This window comes from Cyprinus carpio, chromosome A5, assembly GCF_018340385.1.
Source record: "Cyprinus carpio isolate SPL01 chromosome A5, ASM1834038v1, whole genome shotgun sequence".
Taxonomy (NCBI): Eukaryota; Metazoa; Chordata; class Actinopteri; order Cypriniformes; family Cyprinidae; genus Cyprinus; species Cyprinus carpio.
Genome location: NC_056576.1, coordinates 367,669 through 381,861, shown reverse-complemented (window position 1 = coordinate 381,861; position 14,193 = coordinate 367,669). Strand labels below are relative to the sequence as shown.

The 14,193-nt window shown below is 38.8% G+C and overlaps 1 protein-coding gene across 2 annotated transcripts; it reads right to left on the bottom strand.

Moving 5' to 3' along the window:
- Window positions 1-978: 978 nt before the first annotated feature.
- Window positions 979-5,148, bottom strand: LOC122141961 (protein adenylyltransferase FICD). 2 transcript variants are annotated; one of them, XM_042750910.1, is made up of 3 exons: window positions 5,012-5,148; window positions 4,125-4,460; window positions 979-3,122 (listed from the first exon to the last, which is right to left on the bottom strand). In XM_042750910.1, the coding sequence occupies exons 2-3, from the start codon at window positions 4,393-4,395 to the stop codon at window positions 2,044-2,046; spliced, it is 1,350 nt and encodes a 449-aa protein (XP_042606844.1). In that variant the 5' UTR covers window positions 4,396-4,460; window positions 5,012-5,148; the 3' UTR covers window positions 979-2,043. The 2 variants fall into 2 exon arrangements, with proteins under 2 accessions (XP_042606844.1, XP_042606840.1); XM_042750906.1 differs by having other exon boundaries at window positions 5,007-5,144.
- Window positions 5,149-14,193: the final 9,045 nt, after the last annotated feature.

Here is a 14,193-nt window from a genome sequence, read left to right as displayed (position 1 = left end):
TGAAGGACTGGCTAAGGAGCATGGTTGTTATTGCTTTAGAACCGATTGGGACCTTCCCTGAAGTTGAAGAATCTATGCAGCTGTATATCGCTAGAACCTTCCATTAAGAGTTCACCTGATTGTGAACCCATCCTATACTGTATTGTGTACATATACACAACATATATCATCTAAAATGTCCTGGATATTCATATTATTTACTGATTTTGATGGCTATGATGAACTTGTGTAGTTCATCCACTATTAAATGTTAAGCTGATCTATTTTTTTTTAACGGCAGTGTCATACACTAGACAGTTCCCTCCTGCATTGTTCTTTTGGTTGTGTTTGACTCTCGTTCTGACCCCTCAATGGTTGGCTATAGTTTTGTAAAACGTTTGTATATTTTGAATTAAAAAAGAAAAGTAGCTCTATATATTTGCGTTTGATCACCACAGTGGCCTAAAGTAGTGATTGAGGAAAAAAAAGAAAAGAAGAAAAAAAAACGTGCTGTTGCAATGTCTTGTTCAAACATTAAAAATAACGAGAACTTGGTATACGTGTGGTAAATTGTGTACTTTCCTCCTTTTGGTTTACTGTATCAGTTATTTGATTATAGATTGGCCGTTTTTATTTACCACTGTCAGTGTCATCTTTAGGCACTCATAATTATTTCTAATAATGTTCCTGTTGTATTTCCTGTTGCTCAAATTATATGTAGTCATATGGTTTTCCTTTTTGTTTTAAGGCCTAAATTGTTTAATGAAGCAATTAAATGTATGTGGTTGTCAAACATATGACTTGTGATATTTGTGTTCACATCTCATTTTGTTTTAGCCATATTTAGCCATATAATCCTAAATTGATTGTTTTGATCTTTTGTCAAGGGTATAGTGGACATATTCCGTATGTCACAACAGTGAGTACTGGTACTTATCCTTCATATTAAAAGATGAAAGGAAAATAAAATACAAGTCCACCAAACACTAGAAGGAAATGAAAAGTTGCACAATAATTTATTACACACAATAATAAAATACCTTTTACAAGTAGTAAAATAATTTAAAGCCGTTTAAATAGATTAAAGTGCTTGACAATAGTGGTAAACTCAAAATGTCAACCAAAAAAATTAAATTAAAATCCCTAACATTATTATTAATAAAACTTTTCAACACTCCTGTAATCAATTATACATCTTCCCAAACTTTTGAACAGCCGTAGGCAATTATATTCTTTGCATCATGTATCAGAATAATTTCATATGGAAAATGATTTAGTTTTTTACATTTCAAAGCACTTAAGTAATATCTCAAAATAAATGATCTTTTAAACAAAACTTTCAAGAACTTCAAAATTCAAAACAAAATCATGGACTATAAAAGGTTAAATGTTAATTATTACTCGAACGTTGTTTGGCAGACACTCATTTTTGAACATGACATTTCCCGGCTGTATCTGCCAGCTTGTAAGTGAGAAATGTGTCCAACAAGCTGTAGAGTTCACAAAATATACTTCAGCTAGTAAATCATCTGAAAATCATCACTAAAGAACTACACTCTTTCACATTTCACAGACCTGTTCTTTTTACAAGCAAACTTCATAATAGATTAACTCAATCTTGCTTTCTGAGACTACAAAAGTCAAAGTATAGAGATAGACACCACAAATGTATGAGTATGAATACTGTTCCCAACAGACAGCAGAGATCATTTATGCCACATTCTCATTAACTCACAAGCAGAAGGATTTAGTTGCTAAAGGATCTGAAGATCTGACCTAATACTGTTCATTCAGTGGAAAAGAAAAGTTACAACAACTGACAACAAAGTAGAGGCTAAAATAAGGACATTTTGAATGGTCTATATTTCAAAATAAGAAAGAAACAAATGATTTGTAATGGATATAGCTACACAGTAAATGCACAAACTTAAAATGGATACACAATTAGTCCATGTAGGTCCCATGCTAGCCGTATCAGGTTGGAGAGTGATTCATTACAGAGGCTGATATAGCACTTCATTTTACACCACATGCAAACTTTTTGCATCTACGAACATGCATCCATCAGCTATGCGCAGGTATGGTGTGTTTACAGTCAGGACAGGCGTGATTACTAGCCTCAGGCAGCCCAACTGCATGCTCGGTTGTGGCTATCAGGAGCGTATCAAGTGTAATTTCTGTGCATTTTGCAATAAAGCGAATAAAGGGCCTTACGTCGCCCTCATTGGCAGTATCCAGGGCGGCGTAATACTCCGCCCTCTGCTCTTTCCGAATGGTGATTGGTGGATAACTAGCTTGCATTAGGATTAAATTCATGAGCAGTCGGGATGTCCGTCCGTTCCCGTCCACGAACGGATGCACGTAAACCAGTTTATAGTGCGCGAGAGCTGCGAACTCCACCGGGTGTAGATGCAGCGCTTCCTCTGAGTTCAACCACTGCACCAGCTCCTGCATGTGCCTGTCCAAGTCCTGTGGGTGCGGTGGGATGTGATGTCCCACGAACACCTGGCTGGCACGGAAGCGCCCGGCTTCAACGGGATCGGTGTAGCCTAGTACCCGTCGGTGTATCTCTAAGATATCATTTACAGTGATTGCTCCAGCGCGGGACAGCAAGGTGGTGTTGATGTACTTCATGGCTACATCGACGCCAATTGCCTCGTTCTGTTCTTGTAGACTCTTTCCTGGTACAGCATATCTGGTCTCAATAATATGGCGAATCTCTGACAGAGTGAGCGTGTTGCCTTCGATAGCTACAGTGTGGTAAATATGATGGTAGTAGGTTTCCTCCATGACTCGACGCAAAGCAGAGTTGCCTTTGGGTATAGACATGAGACGTCGTACCTTTCCATCAATGATTCCAAAGTGGCGTTGATCTATTTCCTCTACTAATGGGAGCGTGCGATCCCTGCTCACCAGAGCCTTCTCGTTACAGGGCGAGATGGCGAGGGCCTTGGTGTACAGGTGGTCTGCTTGGACAACGTCTTTTTCCTCCTCCAGTATGGTGCCCAATTCAGTGAGCGCCTCCACAAACTCTGGGTTCATGTTGAGTGCGTGGATGAGCAACTTATGAGCCTTCTCCCTCTTGCCATTTTTCTTCATCTCCAAAGCCTGCTGGAGAGCCGCCTTTGCCTCCAACTGAGTCTCTGTAAACAAACAGATGGTCAGCGTTTCACGGTATGACGTTCCAGCTGAGAGACGCATAGTCAATAGAAACTAACACCTGAAAGTAAGTTTCATTTTTAACCATTTGTCATAGTTGCATCGGTTTAATCTAAATTTACGACACAGTAAATTGCATGTAAACCTGATTGCAATGAGCTTCTAATGAGTATGATTTCAACTTTGCCCACAGAGGTGAATGAGACAAAAATATTAGATTTAAAAAAAATTAAATGCCTTTTGTAAACCTTTTTAATTCCATTATTGAACATATATAACAAAATTAGAACAGGAAATTTAATAAGAAAAAAAAGAGGGTGAGACTTGATTGACTGATAATTGACTGAACTGCAAAAAAACTGGCATTTTTAGAAGTGTTACTGCTGTTAAGTGAAAAAGCTGAAATAATATATATATATAAATATTATAATATATATATATATATATATATATATATATAATTTATATATATATATATATATATAAATAATATAAATATTAGCTGAAAAATGTCAAATTAAACAAATGTAAACACAAATTAAATTAATATAATTAATTCTAAGATGAATAACAATTTTTTTTTATTATTATTATTTATATAGCACACATAATACAACAGGCGTTGCCCAAGGTGCTTCACAAACAGTAGGATAAAACACTTAATTAAAAATTACATACAAACAAGCAATGCAATGTAAAAACAAAAAAACGGGCAAACATTAAGACAGGAGACAGCTACATACTGTATCACTTTCACACAAGGGCCAAGCCACTTCAGACTGACCCCCACACTACATCTAATAAGTAACAAATCTCTGTGTCTGGGTCCCAGGAGGGTAAGATTAAGATATAAGATGACAAAGTATAAAAGTTTTAATTTAGAATAACATGCATAAATAAATGCACTTTAGAAAGTCAATAACCAATTTAAATAGAAGACATTCAGCCGCTCAACAACACAAAGTCAACCGCAGCTTCAACTGTACCTTTACTGGGCCTGACTTTCTGTGGCAGGAGGTCTAGTGCAGTGAAAGGGACCGTCAGGCTGGTGGTGTGCACTACAGGCTGCTGGACACCCCTCCACAGCTGGCAGCGCAGAAGAGCAAGACCCTTCAGCGTGGCACAGCATTGCTCTTCTATTCCTGCTAAAGGCAGCAGCAGAACAAATACAGACCCCAGCAGACCAAACAGAACGGGTCCCCAGCCCCAGAGCAGAGGACCGCTACAGGCATGCCGGAGCACTGCTAGAGCTGCCATCAATCAAGCGATCCAGATTTCACAGGCCACCCGTCCAACATTCTTGCAAGACACTATCTGAAAACCTGTGTGAAATGTAAAAAAGACGGTTAAGCATTAAAATGTTCAATCAGGTTTATTGTCATTTTTCTCCAGTCTAATGTGAGCCAGGTGGCTCTTGGGAGTTTGACAGTTAATGAAACAGTCTTAAATCAAGTGATTTGTAAATTGTAACCACATTTACAACAATCTCTCATGTTGTTTCATAGTCTGAAGATGAGAGCAAAATTTACTTGTGGTCAAACACAGTCGTTTACATCTCTGAAACCACCTAAACCTGTATTTGACATGTACAGCTGTCCCATATGACTTAGATAAACACACTGGCATTTAAATATTATTATAATTGTAACATTTAACGCACTAGGTAAATACTTGTAATATTGCAGAACAAGATATTTGTCCAGCTGACACCAAAAAACTTCACATTATGATAGACGGTCCCTGACTAAAGCAGTTCATGACAAGTCATGAGACTATTCATGCATTTCTACAGAAAAACGTTCGTCAAACCCTAAAACCGGCGGCAAACTACGTACTTTATAAAACAAGACGTAAAGTTTCAGACATACCTTACCGGTTAATGATGGTTAACGATGTGTTATTCTCGCTATAAATGATGGATATGATTAGAAACGTTTCCACTGGCCTTAGCAACGTCAACTTCCGCGAAACGGACATGGCCGTGAGGATGATATTGATTGGTTGATTTTACTGGGTATGTGCTTACTGATTGGTTAGATGTTTGCTGCACACCCTCGTGCAGCAACACATTTTTCAGATCGTAGAACTACCTGATTGGACAAGACGTTCTGTTGACTCCATGTCAACATGTAATGTTCTCTAACAAGCAGTTTGACAGTTATTATTTTAGCAGAGATATTTAGTTACGTATATAATAATAATAACTTAAAAACTGAACGTTTTAGAGCGCCTTGTTAATTTTTTAGATGAGATATTTTGTTAAGTTTATTATTATAATATATTGTAAATTTAATGTTTTTGAGTGATTAATTAACTACAACAACAATGATAATTAAAAAAAAAAAAGATTAGGTAGAACGGAGATGACGCCTTAAATTAATGAAACGCTTTTCTTTTTTTTCTCTCTCTGTTTTTCTTCCTTTTATTTCAAATATTCTCCCCTGCTTTTATACAGTCTATGATTCTCCCACGGCGAAGTAGAATTCACTCCCTCACACTAGGGGTCAGTATTGCCTCGGTAATAAAAGTAATTAAAAAAAATGACAGTTCTTGTTTTATTTGATAATTTAAAATCTTGGAAATCTTAGAACGGAGGATGACATCGCCCTTACAACATATCCCTACAACATTTACCACTAACATATTAATTCTTGTCTGCAAATACATGGATTTTGATCGAAGTGAAGACAAAAACCTAATCAATTTCTTTCAGTGTGAAAAACCTTTGACGCATAAAACACAGGTATACACTGATACAATCACTTCATATGATAATGTATTCTAGTGTAATTTGTGCTGTCATCTCATCAGTTCTTCTTGACATGTTTTACTTTATTTATGAGGACATTTTCACAAGTTTTCACAAATCTGCACATTAGGGGTGTTGTGGTCAAAGAGGCAGTAACTGTGCAAAGTGATTTATTTAGTTAGTTGCTCTACATACAGGCTTATGGATAAAACAATGCAAAACCTTTAGAGAGGCATCTAGAGACGCTATAATCATGTTTTTACTGAAATTGCATTGGGAATAATCTCAATCATGTTTTCACACCAGTGCTTCATGAATTACGGGTCGGGTGGCCCACCTGTGGAACTAAAGTGTATGAATCACAGCAGTGTGCCTCATTCCTCTATAAAGCAATAACCCTCCAGGCAGCAATGGGAAATCTCTAATTCATATTGTTGTTGATGTTATTGTGTTTTTATTGCATTTTTAGGGATGTCGTGGCCTAGTGGTTAGAGAGTTTGACTCCTAACCCTAAGGTTGTGGGTTTGAGTCTCGGGCCGGCAATACCACGACTGAGGTGCAGGGGAGCAGATAGGATTTTTTAACTGGGGGGGACCAAGCTGTCCAGCCGCCAAATTTTTTCAGTCCAGAAAAATCACCAGCTCAGTCATAAATGATAGTACAGGTGCATTTCAAATTTGAATATCATAGAAAAGGTCTTTATTTTTTGTAATTTAATTCAAAAAAGCAATATATTCTTATATTCTACATTCATTGCACACAAACTGAAATATTTCAAGAGTTTTAATATTTCAAGAGTGTTTTAATTCTGATGGTTACAACTTACAGCTTAGGAAAATAAAAAATTCAGTATCTCAAAAAATTAGAATATTCCAGTTTGAGCTTGATTAGTTTGATTAATTTTGAGTATTAATACTGGGTACCTCCTGGGGCAGTTTAGAACATGCAACAGTTGTCCTGAAGACGATCATCAACATCCTCCACAAGGAGGGTAAGCCACAGAAGGTCATTGCTGAAAGGGCTAGCTGTTCACAGAGTGCTGTATCAAAATATATTCATAGAAAGTTGACAAAGGAAAAAGTGTGGTAGAAAAAGGTGCGCAAGCAGCAGGGATGACCACAGCCTTGGGAAGACTGTCAGGAAAAGCCGATTCAAGAACTTGGGAGAGCTTCACAAGGAGTGGACTGAAGCCAGAGTCAGCGCATCAAGAGTCACCACACTCAGACATCTTCAGGAAAAGAGCTACAGGTTTCACATTCTTAGAACCAAGCCACTCCTGAACCAGGAAAAACATCAGAAGCATTTCACCCGGGGTAAGGAGAAAAAGAACTGGACTGCCCAAAGTCCATGCAGCCATCTACCAGGAGATTTTGGAGCACTTTATGCTTCCATCTGCTGACAAGCTTTATGGAAATGCTGATTTCATTTTGCAGCAGGACTTTAGCACCTACCCACAGTGCCAAAACCACTTCCAAGTGGTTTGATGACCATGGTATTACTGTGCTTGATTGGCCAGACAGCATGCCTGACCTGAACCTCACAGAGAATCTATGGGGTATTGTGAAGAGGAATATAAGTAACATCTGAAAAGCCGCTATCAAAGCAACCTGGGCTTTAATAATGCCTCAGCAGTGCCGCAGGCTGATCTCCTTCATGCCACGCTGCAATGAAGCAGTAATTCATGCAAAAGGAGCCCCAACCAAGTATTGAGTGCATATTTAAACCTGCTTTGAAGGTCTTGAACATTTCTGTTTTGTAAATCTTTTTTTTGATTGATCTATGAGAAAATATTAAAATTTTTTGAGATACTGAATTTTTAATTTTTTCTAAACTGCAAGTGGTAACCATCAGAATTAAAACAAAAAACTCTTGAAATATTAGAGTGTGTGTGCAATGAATCTAGAATATAAGAAAGTTTGCTTTTTTGAATTAAATTACAAAAAATAAAGAACTTTTCCATGATATTCCAATTTTTTGAGATGCACCTATATATGATCACTATGGTTACCGCTACAGGCACAATTGAGGCAGCTACCGGTTCCCCATAGGACCCCGGGGTCAGGAGTTATAGCACATACACACACAGAGAATGTAAACGTCAGTGGCAGCACCATCATCGTGTGTTTATTGACAACAGAACAGCGTGTAGTGAGAAGGTGGGTACAAAGTAATGGTTAGATTATTATTGTGCTTCAGCTTGCGTCTGTCCTGACCGATTCTTTAGCACCAAAACAAACACACCCATACCCCAACAGGACCTGCTATGGTGGCCGAGAGAGCTAAACGCGCAGCAAATGACAAAAACACCTGCAAAATTAAGAAAACATCTTCATCAGTTTGACAACACGCGCTGCAAATACTCACAATACAAACAAAGAAATGTGCTGCAAAAACACAGACCACATCGGAAATATTTAAGGGAACCGTAAAGTGAAAAACATGGCTGGGACATAATTTATCAGTGTTTGCTCTGAAAAGACCTTTGTTTATTTTAACATCCTGGTAATACGATTCCTTATTCCTTTTTTTTTTTTTTTTTTAGCTTTTTTTGTGTGGATATTATTAGCCTAAATAAGCTGACTAAATACACGGTGTGTGTGTTCACTGCTGTGTGTTTGCACTTTGAATGGGTTAAATGCAGAGCACGAATTCTGAGTATGGGTCACCATACTTGGCTGTATGTCACGTCACACTTAATTTTTTGTTTTCAGCACTAACATTCCTGCCTCAGGCCTAGAGGATTGCAAGGAATCATACATTATTGCTTGTGTTACATTGCACATTATAGATCCAACAAATCATCACTGTAAACTTTGAGTAATCATATTCAAAACCTTCCCCACACCTCTCCGTTAATTATTCATAAGCTTGTTTGTTTGTGTGTGTGATTAGCTTGCAGAGTATGTTTTGCAGTTCATAAGAGTGCATTATCAAAGCTTTTAGTGATAGATGGGGCGAGGGGTTACCATGGAAATGCAGAGACCTGGAATATATGTCTAGACAGGAGGTCACAGAGAGGAAAAAATAGAAAAACCTCTGCTCTCTCTGGTTTCATAATTCACTTATCCTACCATCCATTAAACCAAAAAATTATTTTTAAAAACTGTTTTGTCAGGGCATATTTCACCCTGATTTGTGACATTGTTTTTAAGAAATTTGTTCATATTCATGTTTGGAAGGATCTATTTAATGTACTTAGAAAAAAAATCCAATAAATCCATAACTATAATAACCATAATATCAGGCGACAGTGTGGGAGTGTGTTCAGAGAAATCAGCAGTAAAAAGGGGAGGATGACCAACCAATAAAAATAAATAAATTGTTTGAGTTATTGAATGAATTGCCCTAGTTTATGGATAATTTTGTAATTTGATCTTGAGTCTATCTGCTGCTGCTGTGGAGTCTAATTCTACTCAACTTGTCTGGTATCCTGAGCAAACAAGATAAAAATGCTCCAACGGGAAATGCTCCAATTATTAAAGTGACTTTGGTTCCCTGAGATAAGGGAACATGCATTGCTTTGCTGATGCTTTAGGGGAAACTCCTGTTTACTCTTTTGCTTTGTTCACATTCGTGTAGTTGCACAAACCAAAAGGGGACGAGCCGACCTTTCTAAAAGTCGGGTCAGAGTGCCATTTCATAAGAATCTTTCCAGGGAAGCGCTTTGAGTTAAAACATCCAATAATGCCGTGCTATAAGTAGATGCAGAACTAAGCCGTTCTGTGAGCCCAGCCATGGACCACCCATACCGACGGCTCTTATAATGAGGCAATAATGAGACCCATGCCATTCTGGCTGGGGACTACATAATATAACCCTTTCCACTCAGAAGGTGATTGGGTAGAGATAAGAAAACAGAATTCATGCCTGCAGGGCAGAGACGTCCAAATTATAAAACCTAGTGAAGGTAGACGGCGACGACCAAGAGGCCTTCTTTAGCATCTCCAAGCATCTTTAGAGCGGCATCTGAAGCATAAGAGTTGCTCTAAGTGCCTAAATGGACCAGAGCGTTCAACATACACTTTAAGAGCCAGAACCAGGCAAAGTGGATTAGGACCCTGCTAACCTTCTGAATTGGGAACAGAAACCATTCCTCTGGGCATAATTGCAAGAGGATCTGCCTCAAAGTTAATATCTTGAACTGCCGCCTCATAAGCGAGTGGTTCAGATGTCTGAGATTAAGAACAGGTCTGAGCCCACCATCTTTCTTGGGAATGAGAAAGTAACAGCTATAAAAACCTGACTTGCTGTTCGTTAAAGGAACCATTTTCTCGGCTCATTTTGTAAGCAGTGTTTGCACTTTGGACCGGAGAACATAAGCATTGTTGTCCCGTACTGAAATTTTAATAAAACCTCTGAAACAATGTGGCCTGCAAGCAAACTAAAGCATGTAGCTTTGTTCTATGGTTTTAAGAACCCAACTTGACACATCCGGGATAGCTTTCCAAGCCTGAGGCTGGATGGCAAGTGGTTTCTAGTTTTTCGATTGGAAGTCCGCCATATGGAGGCAGGGAACTGACAATCATGGTAATGAGGTGAGGAGAATTGCTCTTTTGGGTATGTGGGTCCAGTATAACAGCGGTAGTTTGCTTGGGCACACACTGAGTGAGAAGCATTCATCACTCAGAGTTAAATGGAGGGATGAAGAGCGAGAGCTTTCTTTGAGGTTCCGGCCTCGGCGAGAACAGACACTCTCCTCTTCCTCTCTGCATACAGATCAGCATGGCTTCTGAGGCTCGGAGTCCATTGTCCAGTTCTTAAAGAGAGACTGGTGAGTCTAAGAAGGCAACCTTGTCAGCATCTCTGATCTCTGTCAGATTCTGCCAAAGATGGCACTCCAGCACTACCAAATAGGACATGGCCTTGCAGATTGCCTGCTCAGTGGCCTTAGTGGTGCGCAGAGCCAAGTCAGACGCTGTGTGCAGCTCTTTGAAGGCCTCAGAACCCTGGCCGGACTCGTCCATGGAGAGGAGAAGTTTCGCCTGGAATACTTGAAGCACCACCATCATATGAAGCACTGAGCCAGCCTGGCCAGCTGCTGAAAAAGCAATGTTCTGCAGGGCTTAGATGGATGCGCTGCACAGTCCTTCAATTGACCAGCAAGAATTGGGTGGGCCGTTGGTGGGAGGGATGTTGAATCACACCGGTGAATCGAGGTGTTGTTAGAGCCCCACTGCTCCACTGTTTCTTTCTCCTGGGGAGAGAGGAAACTGGAGAGCAGAGCAGGAAGGACCGCACTCCTTAAAGAAGGCAATCCATGAGTGGAGAAGAGTGAGACTCATTCTCTCGCAGTGAAAGCATGCTGTCTCAGTGAGCGCAGCCGCTGCATGGGTACTGCCTAAACAGGTGACATAGTTAGTGTGCCAGTCTGCCTCATGCCGGGGTTCCCTGTATGAGCCACATTCACGGTGCGACATTTGAAGCAACGTCACAGAAAATTTGCTCAGGAATGTGCTCTTAAAGATGCTGGATGGCTGCAGGGGAAGGCTTCTTGCTTCTTCCACTGCCAGGGCTCTTCTACGGCGGCGAGCAGCAGGCTGTGCTTCTTCTTTGGGCTTCTTGCAGAGTCAGCGAGGAGATGATCTTCGTCAATGAAGGAGAAAAATTCAGATGAAATGGGCCTCAGAATTACTTATATAGAGGTAGGCTCCTCCCCTTTTGGTGGGTTGAAGCACCATTGGTGCGTGCGGCTACACGAACGTGAACAAATCAGGCTTCAGTAACAGAGTAAACAGGAGTTTACTTAAAGCATCAGTGACGCAATGGGAGAGACCGTTCGAAAGGGAACTATCTATCTATCTATCTATCTATCTATCTATGACAGATATTTGTCGTTCTATCTATGGGGCAGGGTGTTATATATCAAAAATGGTTGGCCATTTTTCAGCTTCTCTTTCGGGCAGCAAGGCAACTGTCTTCGGTTTTTGGACACAGTGTACTAAAAAGTGGATATGTTTTTTTAGGTGTTGTTTCAAGAGTAAATCAGTATGACTTCAGTCTCACCATTTACGTCATTTTTGAGAAAGAGGAAGGCAAAAATTAAGAAATGGAAAAAACCTTTCAGTCAGTAATGTACTGAGTGTCCAAAAGCCTGAGACACTATTTTGTAATGGATAAAGTACGTTCAAACGGTTGCAATCGTAAAATTATCCGGATGATCTGTGATCTGATCTTTATAACTAAACTTTTAGGAAAACACTTTTAAAATAAATACTTAGTAAATGCTACGTGAAGACGATGTTGAAATTATGCAACCGTGGTGTTGTTTGTTTATAAATTTAGCTTTTTACTCCTTGTTTTTAGTGTGCTGTGTAATAATTACTTTTCAATGTTTGCACTTTTCAATTACTTTTTTTTCTGTATGCTGATATTATGAAATTATATATATTTTAGATTACATAAGAAAAAGATATGGAAGAATTTTCTCTAGTGCTGTCAGACATCCAGACCCACTACTGACACAAGCAACACTCTCTGAAAGCCTTAATTGTACTCCTTTGCAAAGGTTTTTTTTTTTTTTTTTTTTTTTTTAACCATGGCTACACATCTATTTAATGTTATCCATACATTTGTTTGTGTTGGCAGTGAAGTGTGAGTGAAACTAGTTCAGTGAGTTAAGAATGCCATACATTTAGCACTTAATATAATCATACCCTTATTGACTTTTGACAGTTTGCTTTTGATGTCTGTACAGGAAGAAATGTGTTCTTCTATTCATGAAACTTGTCCAAAGGAACAAGTTGTCTTTCTTACATTGGCCTGGTATGTGAATATAGTACAAGTATGTATCAGTTGCCCCTGCTACTGTCACCTTTGGCTTACTTAGTTGGGGGCACTTGATTTCTGGCAATATTGTCGGCTTGATTGCACAGACACTATTTGAAGAAAACTGAACTGAGCTGGATGATGATACACTGAATCAACAATAAACTGGCTTTAATTGAAAAATTTCCACTTGTATTATTGATACACTATTTTCCTTTTTAACACTGTAAAGCTGCAATCTGTTTTGCATAAAGTGCTACTGTATATAAATAAAGGTGACTTGACTTGTAAGGCCTCAGACGTGAACAAAAAATGATATGTTATTTTATTTTTAATTTTGGTGTTGTGTTATGAATGGGTTTAGTTTGAGTTGTGTAATTTTTCTGTTGAAATAGGATTGCACAATGGTATTCTTAGGGTATTTTGCTATTTATGATTCATAAGTCATCCACACACAGTAAAACTTTCAGCAAGAAATGAAACTAAAATCAAATAAATAATATTTTTTTAAAAGATCCTACTTTGTACCACCTTTCATCAAACGAAACAATCAGGGACTACACATGTTCAATGTAGAAAAAAAAAAGTAACAAAAATGGTACAAAAATCTATAGCGTAAAAACAGTGTGATGTTACTCTCCTCAATTATGGAGGATCAGAGGAAAACAGAATACAAAGGCACAAATTACTTACAGCAGCATTTTTACCTGTTTGGGTGAGCTTGACAGCCCCTGGTCATCATTCATTGATGCCTTTCTGTGTTTTTGCATCTGTGACAATGGTCACAAGAAGTGTTATCAGGTGTTATGATCGTAAGTTGTGGCACAGGTGTAATCTTATCTTAAGACAGGATCTTGGCTCAGACAATCTAAAAAAAACAATTTTATTCAGAAGATCCTGTAAGCTGTGATTCTTGAAACACAAGCATGTTTTTTCCTTAAACATTTTCACTGCTTAAATGTATACATCACCCCAAAAGAAATTTCCTTTGTGAGTTCTTATCAGAGTATATGAGTGGATTGGAGTAGCAACAGTTTCCCCTCCATACTCCGAGCATTCAATAATCAGTCCATTTTCCTGCTCCTGGATCCACACCAGACAGATAAAGTTGCACTGTAAGTTTACATTTGCTTGAATGCATTTCTGAACAAGTGTGTGTGCTTGTTTAAATCACGCTTTTACCCGAAAATATTCAGTATCTAGAAGGAACACACAAAGTCCTTGAAAACTGACTTCCTGCTCATCAACATTGCCCTCATCTTAACCTTCACATTCTTTCCGATTTGAGTGATCCATCTGTATCAAGCTAGCTAAATATGTTTAACATGTGAATTCTGGCTTAAGATGCAGTTATATTATGGGCCGTTGGCATGAATTGTGCTTGTGATGGAGTGGTAGTGGAGCCCTCTTGGAGTGAGTGAAAACCACGACACTCCGAATTTAAAAAAAAAATCTGTTCCTCGCTCCATTTAAAATCACACTGCTCCACTCCACGCTCAGCTCCCACTCCACTCCATTCACATACTCTGGTTCCTAAAATG

Coding starts and splice junctions, on each gene's coding strand:
- LOC122141961 (XM_042750910.1), bottom strand. CDS start 4,395: ATGGCAGCTCTAGCAGTGCTCCGGCATGCCTGTAGCGGTCCTCTGCTC. Junction 3,123..4,124: donor GAAAGTCAGGCCCAGTAAAG/GTACAGTTGAAG, acceptor GTTTGTTTACAG/AGACTCAGTTGGAGGCAAAG.